General features: G+C 63.4%; 1 protein-coding gene across 2 annotated transcripts in view; it reads left to right on the top strand.

Moving 5' to 3' along the window:
* KCNH4 (potassium voltage-gated channel subfamily H member 4) overlaps window positions 1-14,672 on the top strand; it is a 57,908-nt gene that overhangs the window by 22,234 nt on the left and 21,002 nt on the right. For both annotated transcript variants that reach the window (XM_050934563.1, XM_050934564.1), the window contains exons 12-16: window positions 2,666-2,704; window positions 3,192-3,544; window positions 4,528-4,634; window positions 5,273-5,349; window positions 6,935-7,979. In XM_050934563.1, the coding sequence (XP_050790520.1) occupies window positions 2,666-2,704; window positions 3,192-3,544; window positions 4,528-4,634; window positions 5,273-5,349; window positions 6,935-7,525 (1,167 nt within the window). In that variant the 3' untranslated portion in view covers window positions 7,526-7,979. The remainder of the gene's footprint in view (window positions 1-2,665; window positions 2,705-3,191; window positions 3,545-4,527; window positions 4,635-5,272; window positions 5,350-6,934; window positions 7,980-14,672) is intronic.

Below are 14,672 nucleotides of genomic sequence, written 5' to 3'. Positions count from 1 at the left end.
TGTAGAGGGTTCAGCCTGAAGTGGCAGATATCTGCAAGATCAGATGTTTCCATGAGGTTTTGGCTAACCAGGACCAGAAAATAGCTTCCTTCCTGCTTTGGACCTGACCCAGAAGCAGGTTTTGCTCTGGAGCACTCGGGTATGAAGTTCTGATTTTGGTCCATAATAAAAATAGGGAGAAAATAGGAACTCAGGGGTAGCTGTGTCTGTGTCTTCAAACCTTTTAGGAAGTAAGATTGACAAACAATTCCCATGAGGGACCCGTCGCTCTGAGGCCCCTCCCATGGCTGCTCCACTTGGTGAGGCCACAGTCCGGCACTTATGACATCATCACCTCTGTGGTGATGCCTTGTGATGTCACTTGCTCTGGATTGTGACATCAGCAAATCGGAAAATGGATGCACCGATCCTCCCCGGGCAGCATCTTCCAAGCCAGCTGGACTCAGCGGCAGGTGCCGTGTGCAGGGGCAGCTTTGCTGATTGGCTGAAAGGTGCTGACTCAACCCCGCTGACCAGGGAGAGGCTGGGCAGCGCTGGTACCTACTGTCTCCGGCTGCTCCCTGCCAAGGCTCTCCATCTCTGCTCTGCCGGCTGCGGGGCAGTGCCAATTGTGATGGGTGATTTCTGTCCACTAGGACCAGGAGCGAGACCAGCCTGTAATTTCGCATAGGCCACTGAACAGCCGGCGCATGGTAACGTGCTTCGGTCACTACCGACCCAGGCTGCATTCGAAGCAGTGACCTCGAGGTGAAAGGCCGTGTGTCCCGTTCCCAACCCCTGAGCTGTCCCTCCACCCATCCGGCCGCTGTGGTCCTTTGAGTGTGAATGGTTCCCCCTTCCCTGCAGCCCCTGCTCCCCGCTCGCCCCCCCTACTCTTCACATAGGTTTAGTCAAGAACCACCCCAAAATCTCTGTGTTTCCAGAGTCCTCGCCAAACCACCCCTCTGTGGCATGAGGTGCTGATCCAGCCCACACACAGCGGGACCCCGCAGGGCTAGCCAGGGAGGGGTGGGGAGAGCCTGGAGACAGGCCCAGAAAACCAAGGTGGTAAAGGCACCCGCTGGGCATCGTTCATCCTGACGCAAAGCCAGCGCCAGGCCAAGGCACCGCTTCGGGCTGAAGCAGGACTTGAGCGGCGTCGGGCCTTGTGGGACTGGAGTGAGGGATAAGCGGTACCTGGCCCTTGTGCTGGACCCCCTGCGTGGGGCGGCTTCCCCCCCAAGTGACCTATTTCTGCTCTTAAGTGCAGGCTGTGAGATCTGCCCCCCCCCCGGCTTTCACTCCCGCCCCTTGCTCCATCCACCCTCCAGCCCCCTCGTGGCCCCATGGAACCTGGCCTCAAGGAGCTGGTAAAATATACCCTGGCGGTAAATCCACGAGCCTGAGGTCTCAGCTGGGGCAGGGCTCTGTCTCTTCCACCCTCACCCTGCTGCTTCCAGCCTCCAGCCAACTTCAAGCAGGGGGCATCTTTTGGGCAATGCTGCCCTCTCAGCAGGCACTGGTTTGGACGCTGGCTCAAGCCCCCGATGCCCTGGGAAGTGGAGGGCCATTCCCAATCTGGGCTGAAGACACAGGAAACGGGGCAGCCATTCTCTGTGGTGGGAGCAGAGCAGCCTTAGCTCTGAAGCCCAGGCGGCGGGAGTGGAAGATTTTCTCTGGACACCAAGTGGGATGGTTGGAGATGACCTGCTGTCCCGGTCATATTAACGAGGGACCCGTCCTTGGCAGCACCCGAGTGCTGGGAGACTGGGAGCTGTGGGGCACGAGAAGAGAACCTTCCCCAATTGCCACGGCCCTGGCCCAAGGCTGAGCATCAGGAGGTCGCTGGTCCCTACATCTGCTTTGAATCACGGAGATCCCCTCGTCACATCCTTGGAAAAGCCACGTGCCATCAGGCCAGGGCTCTCTCTCCTCAGGCTCTGCCAGTGACCCAGGCCACATGCTGTTTGCTGTTGTGCCCACCACGTGCCAGCTGCCTTCCAGACCCTTAGGGACTGTCCCTGCTGACAGCAGCCGGGGCAGGGGATCCCAGGCGCAGAGTATGTGCAGGTCAGACCCAAAGCAGCAGCCGGGGCAGGGGATCCCAGGCACAGAGTATGTGCAGGTCAGACCCAAAGCAGCAGCCGGGGCAGGGGATCCCAGGCACAGAGTATGTGCAGGTCAGACCCAAAGCAGCAGCCAGGGCAGGGGATCCCAGGCGCAGAGTATGTGCAGGTCAGACCCAGAGCAGCAGCCGGGGCAGGGGATCCCAGGCACAGAGTATGTGCAGGTCAGACCCAGAGCAGCAGCCAGGGCAGGGGATCCCAGGCGCAGAGTATGTGCAGGTCAGACCCAAAGCAGCAGCCGGGGCAGGGGATCCCAGGCGCAGAGTACATGCAGGTCAGACCCAGAGCAGGGGCCAGGCAGAGCTGGGCATTGAGACAGAGACACAGCATCCGGAGGGCTGGGTTACGCTATCCCAGTACTGGTGGGGAAGCCTCTTCCTGCCTCTCCTGTGCGTGTCCAGAGCCAGGAGGATCCCTAGTGTTTCCTCAGGGTCCTTCTTTGCTAACCCAGCGGCGGGCGGCCACTCGGAGGTGGCCATGGCTGGCCGGTACCAGTGGGTGTTGGTCTGAATGGAGTTTGCTGGGTGGCACTAACAAGCTGTTCTCTGCTTTGTTTCCAGGGGCTCCTGCGATTTCCCAGATCCCCTCGGTTATCCCAGGTAGGCTGGGTTTGTGCCAGGCTGGGTTGGCAGCTGCTCGTACCCCTCTGAGTTTGCTGTTAGTGCCAGGGGCTCATTTGAAGCCAAACGCAACAGGCAGGCGAAGTGGCCGCTCACCAGAGTGCTTCCCCCTCTCTCGGGCCTTTCCGAGCAGGACACTCCCATGCCCCTGGGCTGGGCAGTGGTGGGGACAAGATGTGGCAGCTCCTCCTGGCTCAGCCTGCAGGCGGATGGAGCCAAGCCGACTTCGGGAGCTGAGTGCAGAGGGACTGGCTGCGGTCACAGCATGGCGCCAAGTCCCTGAGGGGCCTCGGAGCAGGGAAGCCGCTTTTTGCTCTCCCTGCCCCGCTGGCCTGACTGGGTGATGCCAGGAGGGCATTTCCCCGGGGCACCGTCCTGCCCTTCGAGCCAGCGGCCAGCACCAGATGCAGTAGCCCTGGGGCGAGTCTCCTCGCCTCGTCACCCAGTGCCCTCCCTCTGCCCGCAGCCTCGCCCCGACTGCAGCGCCAGCCCCGAGAAGCCCCTCCACTCCATCCTGGAGGACAAGGAGGAGCCCGATGACGTCTTCCACCCTTCGCCTGCCAGCCTGACCCACCACAAGCTGCTGCTGCCCACCCTGCACAGCCCTGTGCAGCGTGGCTCCCTCAGCAGCCTGCTGGGCGACGAGCTGCGCCAGTTCTCAGCTCTGCGCCGCACCTGTCGCTCCCCTGCCCGCTGCAGCAAGGGCAGGAGCCCCTCTCCACGGTGTCTGAGAGACGGCGAGAGCAGCAACGGCCGCAAGCCAGCCAAGCTTCTGATCCCCTCCCTGCATACCTCCGGCCCCCCGGACCTAAGCCCCAGGTAAGGACAGGCAACGCCATGTTCTCAGCACCCCGCAGCTGTGTGGCAAGCCACCAAACCAGCGTGTGAAGGTTTGCACGCATGCCTTGGCTGCACACATCTGAGAGCATCGCCATGTGCTCGCACGCCTGCGCACGTTGGCAGAGGTGAACTCATTAGCATGCATGTGTGGACATGTTGGAAAGACAGCCGCGCTCTGCGTGCCCGGAGCATGCGTGGCCACATTCACATGCCTGCACGGCTCTCACCAGCTCTTCTCCAGGTAACTGCCCATCTGTAGCGCTGGCTGGCCCCAGTGTGTGTGTCACACTCACAGTGGGTTCAGGTGCGTTTTGCCTGTGTGATGTAGGCCCTGGTGTTTGAAAACGTGCATCTCCAACCCCAGTGGCTTAGGGGGATTCCAGCTCCTCAGGCTGGAAGCTCCTGGCATGAGAGCCCAGGAGGCTGAATACTCCAGTTATCGCCCACAGCCGCGAGGCAAACATCCCACATGCCTGCCTGGCCATGCCATGCGCCCACACCCCTCCCCTGGAGCCGGCTCCGCCTGCCCTAGATGTGAGTGGCTCAGTCTCCCCTCCCCACCCAGCCCTGGCCTCTCTGCTGGTGCTGCCAGCATGGGGGGTGGGCGGTTAATGCCACGGGGTGGGGATGGGATTGGCCCATGGAGTCATCTGCCTGGATCAGGGCTGAGACCCACTCGCTCATTTCACCTCAGGCACCTGGTGGCAACAGCTGCCATCCTCTGCTCAGCTGACCACGCTGAAATCATTGGGAGTTGCACCATATGGGCCAGCGAGCCCGAGCCTCAGTCCCCCCAAGCTGCCCAGACCCCATTCCCCAGTCAGGTTCTGCCTGCCAGTGCTTGAATTTCCACCCGTGCCCCAGAGGCTTTAGGGAGGCAAAGAGGCCGGTTAGCGATGCCCAGCGGTGCTGCACCAGCCGATCATGTCGGTAGGATTAACACACATACACACCCCTCTTAGGGTCGTTGACGGGATTGAGGATGATGGCGGGACGTCGGAGATGCAAACCTTCCATTTCAACGTGGAGCCGCCTCGGCAGAGTTTGGTTGTAGACTCGCCGACGTCCGGTAACCGCCCGGTGCCGCCTCAGCTCCGGGCCAGACGGCGCTGGGGATCGGAGGCGCGGTCTGGCCCGGGGAGAACGGCTTGACATGAATAAGCGACTGTTTCCTCTGGGCCTGGGGAGTGCTTGTCCCAGGGTTTGGAGGGGAGGGGGTTTGCAGGGGGTCAGGACGCCTGGGTCCTATGCCTAGCCGTGACTCACCCTTGGGCACGTTCCTCATGCTGGCCGGCCCTTGGGAGGGATGGGGCAGGCAAAGTCATTCATGCTGGTTCAGTCCCTGGAGGCAGAGGCAAGCGCACAAGGTTGGGATGAGCAGCGGCTAGTTCAGATGCTGGCGGAAAAGCTCCACTCCTGCCAGCATGGCCTGAACAGCTGGAGGGGGCAGCTGGTGGCCCCCCACTCCGCCCAGCCAGAAGCTCCCCCGTCTCCGAACGTTCGGGGCTTGGTCCCGGAATGAGGCCTGGCAAGGGAGGGGTTGTATGTGAAGGGGTCAGCCGGGCTAGGTGAATGGATGCGGGGCTTGCTCGGGGGGCCTTTGCCCCGGCCTGTTGTCCTGGCATGGCCGCGAGTCACGGGGGGCTGGGATCAAAGGCCCATGGGGGTGCTCGGCCTTCCCCTGAGATCGGTCTGGGTTCCTTGCAGGGACGGATGAGGCCAGCCCAGCCTTAGGCGCAGAAGCAGAGGAGACGAAGCAGAACGTCAGCAGACTGAACCAAGAGGTAGAGCCTGGCGCCCCTGCGCCCGGGGCGGGGGGTGGGGGGAGAAGAGGTGGGTGCTGCAGGGCTGGCTCCCCCGTGGTTCGCATCCACCTGGCCCCCCTGGCACCAACCAACCCGATTTGCTCCCTGTGACGAACTGGGAATGTTCTTAATGTTTTCTCTGAATACTGTGTTGGTGCCTCAGTGTCCCCATGGCAGTTCTTAATATCTAGGTGGTGGGATAAGGGTGTGTGATTGCTGCAGAGGAAGGGGCCAGTGCACCTAAATGCCTGGCACTCTGTCTCCTGGCAACTGATGGCCTGGGCCCCCCCTCTGCAAAGGTGCCAGCTGAAGGTGTTGGAGACAAAGAGGTCAGATGACCTCCTGGCTCGGGAAAGGGGCTGAGCAGAGAGGAGGGGCTGGGGGGGTGGTTAGTCTGGAGCTGGCTGGGGTCAAGGAGTGAAGTGCAGATGTGGGGGTCTGGCTCACTGCCCCCCAGAATGGACCCGGCCGAGGGGTCTGGTTCGCTGTATCTACAAGCTCTGTTTTAGACCCTGTTCCTGTCATCGAATAAACCTCTGTTTTACTGGCTGGCTGAGAGTCACGTCTGACTGCAAAGTGGGGGTGCAGGACCCGGTGGCTTCCCCAGGACCCCGCTGGGGCAGGCTCACTGTGGGAAGCGCACGGAGGGGCAGAGGATGCTGAATGCTCCAAGGAGAGACCCAGGAGGTGAAGACGTGGGAGCTTCTTGCCCTGAACAAGTCTGCTCCAAGGGAGAGGAGGCTCCCCAGAGTCCTGCCTGGCTTTGTGGGGAGCAGTTCCAGCATCGCCCAGGGACTCGGTGACACTCCCTCCTGAGGGGCTCATTGCACACTGGGGCGTTCTGCAGGAGGTGACATGACCCCAGCTGGCAGCAGCTCCCGCCTCCAGCGCTGAGCCCGCTCCGGATCGGGCAGCTCGGCGTCTCCGCCCTGGCTCAGGCGATTAAAAGGAGCACAGGCTGTTTGTAACGATTTCATAGCAGCAAACACAGCTCCAGGAGCAGCCCCTCCTCCTCCGTGCCGCGCTCCCACCTCCCCGGGGCTGCATGCTTGAGGGCAGTGTCTCTGTAGCCTGGGGGCAGCTCCTGAGTGGGGCAGCTTGCTCAGTGCAGCCCGGGGGAGCAGCGTGCTGGTTTTGCCCTGTCCAGGTTCCAGGCTGCTGCAGGGACAGAAATGTTTCCTGGCGAAAGCTAGAGCAGCCTCAGGTTGGCTTAATGTCAGGGCTGTGCTGGGTCTCTAGACTGTCCGTACCCAGCCATGATCTTGGCATCAGATCTTGTGCTCTGCATCCTCGAGGGAGGTCTTTGCATTATGTCTCCCATGGACTGTGGCCACGTGTGGAAGCTCACAGACTAGCCCAGTAAAACCAGCGGGGCCAGGCTGCCAGAGAGCGCCTCCCCTCTGACTGATTCGGGCTCATCAGCGTGCTGGGGCTGTTGGGTCCTGGCCCTCTGGGCTTCCCTCTCCTTTGCAGCCAGTGCTCATGGTAAACAGAGCCAGGGGGCAGGGAGTGCGGACACAGGGGCACTATCCCCTCGCTCAGCATGGTTTGTGTCTCTTTCCAGATCAATAACCTCAACCAGGAAGTTTCCCACCTCAGCCGGGAGCTGCAGCGCATGATGCACCTGCTCCAGAGCCAGCTGCCGTGCACCCCAGCCTTGGCCTGCCCCTACGGCCTCCCCGTGCTCTCCTCCCTGCCCCCGAAACCCAGCAGCAGGAGCGAGCAGCCGCCCAGACTGCCCCTGGCAGCAGTGCCGCCTCTTACGCCTTCGGCTCACGCCTCCATCTCGGTGCCGCCGTCATCACCGCTGGGGGATGCTGGAGTCTCTCCTGGCACCACCTCTGCTGAGGTCCCTGGCTCCCGGAGCTCGCCGCCAGCCAGCCCCCAGGAGCCGGAGGGGCTCCATGCTCCCAGAGACTCACCCCATTGCCGCCTGCCCTGGGCAGATATGCGTGGGGCCCACCTCCGATGGACACAAGCTGCCCCACTCTGTGGTCAGACTCCCAGTCTTCCCTACTCGCTCGCAGGCTCCCCGGTCCTGTGCCCTCTGCCCTCGCCCCCTGCCGGCCCTGGCCCGGCCTTCCCCAACTGCGCCGCTCAGAGCCACCCCACACCACACTTCCGTTGCACATCAGACTGGGAAAGCTTCCATTGACGCCCCCCTGCCTTCTGCCCATAACCCTCTGCCGTGCCCCCACCTCTCGTACTGCTCGCCTGGGCGCTGCAGCCAGCCAAGTGGATGGAGTGCGCTGGGGGTGTCTCGCCAGCAGTTCCCGGTGATGTCGCTGGGATGAGGCCTCCCTTCTGCCAGCGTCGATTTTCCTTCTCTCGTCAGGTGTAATTGCAAGAGTTGGGGGCCAGGCAGGGGGGGTGGACAAGAGCCCCCCTGCGGCTCTTCCAGGGCACTTCCCACTCCAGCTGTGACCCCACCTGCTCACAGCGCAGTGGAGCTGGTGCATTTTCTACAAAATGACAGTTTTTGTTTGTGATGAGGAATTTATTCTGAAAGCCTTAGAACTCCTCAGAGGACTGTAAGCACAAGCCTGTCCTCTGCCCCCCGGACCAGCCCCATGGGCGCCCTGCAGGCCTGGAGCACCCCACCAAGCCAGGTACCTTTCTGCTCTCCCGGTAGGGGTTCGCTACGCCGCTCCCATCTTCAGTATGTTTTCGCCTGAACTGAACAGGGTCCGGTCCCGCGGAGCAAGTGGGGGCTGCGCCAGTGGCTCAGCGGGGTCGGGCTGGGACGGGTCAGGTGTAATTTTCGGAGCGAACGGCTGGCGTGAGACGCACAATGCTGGAAACCAGCCCCGGCAAGCCCAGGCCAGCTCTGGCTGACCCCACCCGACTCTATGGAAGTCCCCAGGGCAGTAGTTTGCAGGCCTGGACTGTGCAACCCCTGGGCCAGTCCTGTAATCTCTTCCCCCTGGGCCAATTCAGGGCCGCTTTGTGTTCGGCAACTTAGGGCTCGGTTTCGAGGCGTTGCAGGGTTGTGTATGGGACTTGCCTTATGGCTGTAGCTGGGGGAGGGGCAGGCTCTGCCCATTTGGGGAGTGTGACAGCAACTCCCCTTGTGCTGGGGGTCACATCTCCACCTGCTACACAACCCTCTGCCTCCGCTGCCCAAGCTGTGGCTCCCCAAAACTGCATGTCCCAGCGTGCAAGGGTAGCCCATGGCTCAGCGCGTGCGAGGTTCCGCTGCCCCCACATGCTGGATTTGTCACCCCGCTGTGGGGGTGGAAGGGGACGTGCACATGATCCATCAGCGTCAGCTGTGTGAGATCTGTTCCCACACAGCCCTGCCTGACTACCCTGGCGTTCTCTGCACTGGCTGGGGGCTCTCGTCCGGGCACGTGCATCCCCCACCCTGCCTCTGGAGCCTGCAGGCGCGCGGGGCCATGGCTGGCTCTGAGATGGATTTCAATTCCTCTGTTGCCACGAAGTGCCCGTGCTCGGGAGCCTGCATGATGGCATTTCCCGGCCTGCTCCCCCATCATGGGACCTCAGCTGCACCTGCCACAAGCTGCCAGGGTCTCCTGCTCCTCTGTGTGGAGGAGTGGGGGGCAGGGGGAGGCCGGAGGAACCCAGCTCCAGGGAGCCTTAGTGCTCAGGTTTAGGGTAGCAGGGGAAGCCCCTTTGCCCAGGTGGAAATTCCCCATAAAACTGCCTGTTCCCACTGCCCCGGGCACAAGGGCAGGCCCCGGCCTGGCGGGGTCACTTTGCGGCCAGCAGCCCCAGCTCTGCAAACCAGCGTATGGGGTGGGGGGGGGAGGATTTAAAGCCTTTTGATACTTTTTTTCCCAAAGGTTTTTTAATATTTTTTATTTCCTGGTGGGATTTTTCTCCCCCACCCCCGATGACAGGGATGGGCAGCTCTGGGCCAGCACAGGGGGCGGGAGCTGGCCCCTGCTCCGGGCAGGCAGGCAGGGCTGGTGCTGCTGTCTCTATGGCTGGGGACAGGCAGTGACTCGGCCTGTGCATTGAGTTTGGGGGGCTCAGGCCTGTTCTCAGTCGGCCAAGGTAGTCACGCACTCAAGCCCCAGCACGCCTGGCACTCCCTGACCCCCTTGTCAGCAGGCTCTGAGAGGGGCAGCCGAGACAGAGCCCTCAGCTCAGCCCTGTCCTAGGCTGGGAGCGCCGGCTCCACACTGCCGGGCTCAGCACCGGCCCTCGCTCTGAAAAGCAAAGGAGCCCGCAGGACGGGCCTGGCTGGGCGGGGGGAGCTAACAGCTCGGGACGCCGGGGTCCTCATTCCCGGTGACACCTGCTCAGCCTCTGGCGGCTGGGAGGTTTCCCGAATGGCCTTTGGGGACTCCCCCCGCCCCCGGCTGTCCGAGGCCCATTCCCCATGGAGCACTCAGCTGGGGGCCGGCCTGTCAGCAGTCGGGGGTCAGCTGAGCCTCCAGGACAATGGGCAGAGCTGGGGGGTGGGCGCAGGGCACACTCTGGGTGCGCCAGCACTGAGCCCCCCACTCCCACCCCAGTGCTGCCTCTGATTCCCCATAACATGTCCGTGGAACCCCTGGCCTGCCCCATGGGCTCATGGGTAACCCCCGCCCCCGATACAGCATGACAGTCGTCCCTGCGACTGTTGGCCACTGTCCTGGGAACAGGCAGAGCCCTCCCTGCGCCGAGCTCTGGCTGCTTGTCCCAGGAGTGCTGCACCGGGCCGGCTATTCGGGGTGAGCAGGTACTCAGCCACGGGGGCACTGCCGAAGGAGACACCTCTGTTGGCGTCCTTCCCCTCCCCCCACTGTGCCCCCCATCCCTCTCCTCCCTGGGCCAGAGGCGCACTGACCCCAGCCTTGGCCCCTCTGCTGCTGCAGCACTCGGCTCCCACAGGGAAGTTTTGTGCTTCCCTAGAATTTTGTTTCATTTTATTTTTAATACCCCCCCACACCTTGTCTGCCACCAGCATGCGCCACCACTGCTACCCACTGCCCAGCCACCACCTCCAGGTGCTGCAGAGACACAACCTGTAATAAAAGCTCTATTTTTACAGCCCTGGCTCTGGGTGGTAGTGTCCCTGCTGCTTGGGGCAGGAGGCAGGGTTGTGCCCCGGGGCAGGGTTGTGCCCCTGCTGCCTAGGAAGTGGGGTGGACTAGATACCTCCTGAGGTCCCTTCCAACCCTGAGAGTCTCTGATTCTAAATGGCACAGTCCACGGCCGGAGCAGAAGGGGTTGGAGAGAAATGGGGATGAGGGAGGGCTCCATGGCTATTTGGTTCCCAAAATACCTGGCACCCCAGAGTCCCTCGCTGCAAGGCCCCTGTATGTTCCAGCTCCCAGACTCCTGAGAGCCCATGTCCCCATTCGCAGCTCCCACCCTGGCTGACGGGGAGGGGAACCTTTGCATCTGCATCAATGCCAGCTGGCTCCATCTGCTGAGCGCTCCAATGGCGCTAGCTGGGATCCCCCGTGACCAGTTCAGGGCTTGCCACCTCCACACCCATTAGCCATCACAGCCACCTGGGCGGGGCTGCTGGAAGTGGGGTCCCAGCCTTGCCCCAGACCCCTCGAGCTGCAGCCCCATGGGCAGACATTAGCATTTGAAGGTTTAATTGAGCTGTTTTGCATCTGCAAAGTGCTCTCACATGGAGAGCTGTTTCTGTAAGCTGCCTTCCTCCACACACCTCCCCCCAGCACCAGCTGCCCACGAAGAATATTTAATCTGCATTATTTAGCATTCATTTTGAAAGGAAACAATGAAGTGGCAAAGGCTTCACGCTGTGGCTGCTAGGGGAGCACGTGGGCGCGGTGCCCCCGGGCACAGCTAGCAGCTTCTCCAGCCAGATGTGGGGGAGGCTATATTGTGTGGGAGCCGGTTGCTCCGAAGTAGGAGAGGGGCCAAGGTTGTTCTGGGGCTGGGGAACTGGCTTTTCTCCTCCACATCCCACGTGGCTCGGATTCAGAGGGAGCTGTGCAGTGGCCTCCTGGTCCCCCATCCACAATCCCCGCTGGCGTTTTGTCTGCCAGGACCCTGACGGGCCAGCTGAACTCTCCCCTATCTGTGCTGCTGTCTCTCTCTCCTCTTTCTCTGTGTGCACGTGCGCGCACAAACAGGTGGGAGGGGTTCTTGCACAACTGCTGCCTGTATTGCCCTGCTTCAGGCTCCAGGGCCCCGTCTGCCTGAATCCCACCCTCACCTGCTTGCCTGAGCACCAGGACTGACCAAAACCCCTGTGTTTAGTGGGGCTGTGCCCGCCTGCTGCCCAGGCTAGCCAGGCAGGGGGACAGTTAACTGTTGGCTCCTTTTCATGGCAGGCCAGCCCAGCTCTTGGGCACCAGGATCCACCTGTCCTTGCCCGCAGGGCTGCTGGCACTCAGCATCCATAGATTGGCCAGCCCGTTTACTGGCACTCTGCTCTCTAGTACCGCATGGGGGCAGCGGTTTTAATGCTGATGTGCAGCACCTCCTGCAGGTCTCCACGTGCTCCGTGGCACTCGCCCAGCCCTACTCAGTGACTGGGGACCCCGTACTGAGTTCCCTGGCACTGCCTTGGCTCTGGCAGCTCGGTTCATCGCGGGTTCTCTGCCCGCCCTGCCCCAGCCAGACTCTCGGGCCCCAGAGAGGAGGGCAGGGATGTGCAAATCTCCCCTAGGCCCAGGGCTGGCGCCAGCAGGTCCCAGGTCTCTGCTAGCAACAAACAACACACAGAGCATCACTGCTGGCAACGCGGCCTCTTCTCTAACGAGCCCTCTGGGTGGGTTGCATCACCTGCCCTCCGGTCAGCAGGGGCTGGTAGAGGAGCTGCCATGTGGCTGCAGGCTGCTTGGCCAAGCCAAAGGGAGGGAGCAGGTCGCTGATCCAGTCCTCCAAGCCAGCCAGTCCCTGTGGCCCACTATGCCCCTGCATCCATTGATCCTTGTGCTTAACGAGCTGCGGGCTGGACCCTGCACTGCGCTGAGTCACAGCAATGCCACAGCAGCTCCCCAGAGCCCCCCAGCATAACCGAGCCCAGGACCCATCTCCCAGCCCTGAGCACCCACACAGATCCTGCAGCCAGCTCCTACCTCTGCCTGTTAAATTCTCTCTTCCTGTCAGGCCAGGCCCATGCCCTAGCAACCTGTCAGGCCCTGGGTACCTCCAGCTGCTGGTTCCCTGGGAGGCATTTTGAGCCCCAGAGCCCTCATCTCGAGGGCGCTGCACAAGGCTGCACTCTGCTCTCCTGGCCAGGAGGCACTGCTGCAGAAGATATGGTGGCTGCTCTCCGTGATGGCGCCCCCACTCCAGGGGCGGCGGGGAGTTCCCCTCCTCCAGGGATGTCCACCTCACCTATGTCCAGCACCTTTCTCTCCAATGTTCATTGGCTGCTCTCTGCACAAAGGATCCCCTTCACCCACCATGAAAATGCAGCCACCTCCGGGGGGCTGCATAACGTGCCCTGTATGCAGCAGCAGCAGCGTCTGAACCCAGAACCTTCAGCAGCACTGCACAGCCCTCTCGTACTGGAAGTAGCTGGTGCCAGCCTCCAGAGGGAGGCACAGCCCAGCCAGCACCCAGCCAGGGTGGACGGGGCAGAAGTGTCTCCTAAGCATGGAGCAGCAGCCTGGGTTTGCAGGGCTGGGTCCTCCCAGCACCCTGGGGCTGAATCACCTGTAGCTGGGTCCCCCGGCACAGCCTGGGATGGCGGTTGGACTTGGGCAGAGTTTGCCTCCTTCTGTGGGGGGTAAGAGGGGAGATGGGGACACCAGGGCTGTCTGGAAACAACATCCCCGTCCAGCTACCCTCGTGGCCAGCTCCAGCCTTGGGCACAGGGCTGACTGTGTGGGTGCAGCATGGCACACCCGTCTCCAATGCCCCCACCTCCTTGCCGAGCTAACGCTGCCCTTCCACACACCCAGCCCCAGCCCGCAGGCTTTGCTGGCCCAGAACCCCTCCCCATCACAGCCTGAGTGCTTTCAAAGCAGCTAAGGCGGATCCAGGCAGTTCAAGGGATCCCCCTTCTGCCACCAGGGCAAATGACAGCCCTGCTTGGCTGCCGGCCCCTGCCCCAGGCTCCTCTCCCCCTCCCTCAGCCTCCCCTGCCCCAGGCTCCTCTCCCCTTTCCCTCCCCCCGCCCTGGACTCCTCTCTCCCCTCTCTCAGCCCCCCCCGCCCCACCCTCCTCTCCCCCTCCCCTGCCCCAGGCTCCTCTCCCCCTCCCTCAGCCCCCCCTGCCCCAGGCTCCTCTCCCCTTTCCCTCCCCCTGCCCCAGGCTCCTCTCCCCCCTCTCAGCCCCCCCCCCGGCCCCACGCTCCTCTCCCCCTCCCCTCCTCTCAGGCTCCTCTCCCCCCTCTCAGCCCCCCCCCGCCCCACCCTCCCCTCCCCTTCCCCAGGCTCCTCTCTCCCCTCTCTCAGCCCCCCCCGCCCCACCCTCCCCTCCCCTTCCCCAGGCTCCTCTCTCCCCTCTCTCAGCCCCCCCCCCGCCCCACCCTCCTCTCCCCCTCCCCAGGCTCCTCTCTCCCCTCTCTCAGCCCCCCCCCGCCCCACCCTCCTCTCCCCCCTCCCCTCCCCCCTCCCTCAGCCCCCCCCAGCATCAAGCCCCCCCCAGGCTCCTCCCCTCCCCGCCCCAGGGGCAGCGACTCAATCTCGGGTTTTTCCCACGCCGCTTTCCCAGCCCCCTGTGGACTACAACTCCCATCGGTCCCCGCGAGTGCGTCACGTGCCTCCGCCCAGCCACCCTGCGCCTCACGTCCGGCAGCGCGGAGAGGGGCGGGCCTCAGGGTGGGCAGGGCTTCGATGATTGGCGTCGGCCGCTGCCTTTCACCCCGCCCGGCCGGAGCGGAAGGGGTGGGCGGATCCGGAAACGGAGCAGCTGAAAGGCGGAAGTGGAGGCCGCAGTCTGAGACCCAGCTGGGGCGGGGGCGAGAGGAGACCCCGGAGCGGTGAGTGGGGCCGGGAGGGGCTCTGGGCTGGGCACCGGCCCTTCCTGCGGGGGAGGGGGGCTCGGAGCCGGGGGTCCCGTTCCCTGGCGCCGGGGGGGAGGGAGGCCCGGGGGGGTGGGGGGCCCTGAGCTGGGCACCGGCCCTTCCTGTGGGGGAGGGGGGCTTGGAGCTGGGGGTCCTGCCCTCTGGAGCCAGGGGGTGGGGGGTCCTGGGATGGGGGCCTGGGGGGTGGGGGGCTCTGAGCTGGGCACTGGCCCTTCCTGCGGGGGAGGGGGGCTCAGAGCCAGGGGGGAGGGGGCCCTGAGGGTGGGGGGTTCTGAGCCGGGGGGGAGGGGGGCCCTGGGGGCGAGGGGCTCTGAGCTGGGGGTCCTGCCTCCTGGTGCTGAGGGGGAGGGGGGCTCTGAGCTGGGGGTCCTGCCCCCTGGAGCTGGGGGGCTTT

Source organism: Gopherus flavomarginatus, chromosome 25, assembly GCF_025201925.1.
Source record: "Gopherus flavomarginatus isolate rGopFla2 chromosome 25, rGopFla2.mat.asm, whole genome shotgun sequence".
Classification (NCBI taxonomy): domain Eukaryota; kingdom Metazoa; phylum Chordata; order Testudines; family Testudinidae; genus Gopherus; species Gopherus flavomarginatus.
The sequence above is the reverse complement of the archived record's forward strand: the minus strand, read 5'-3'. Positions and strand labels throughout refer to the sequence as shown.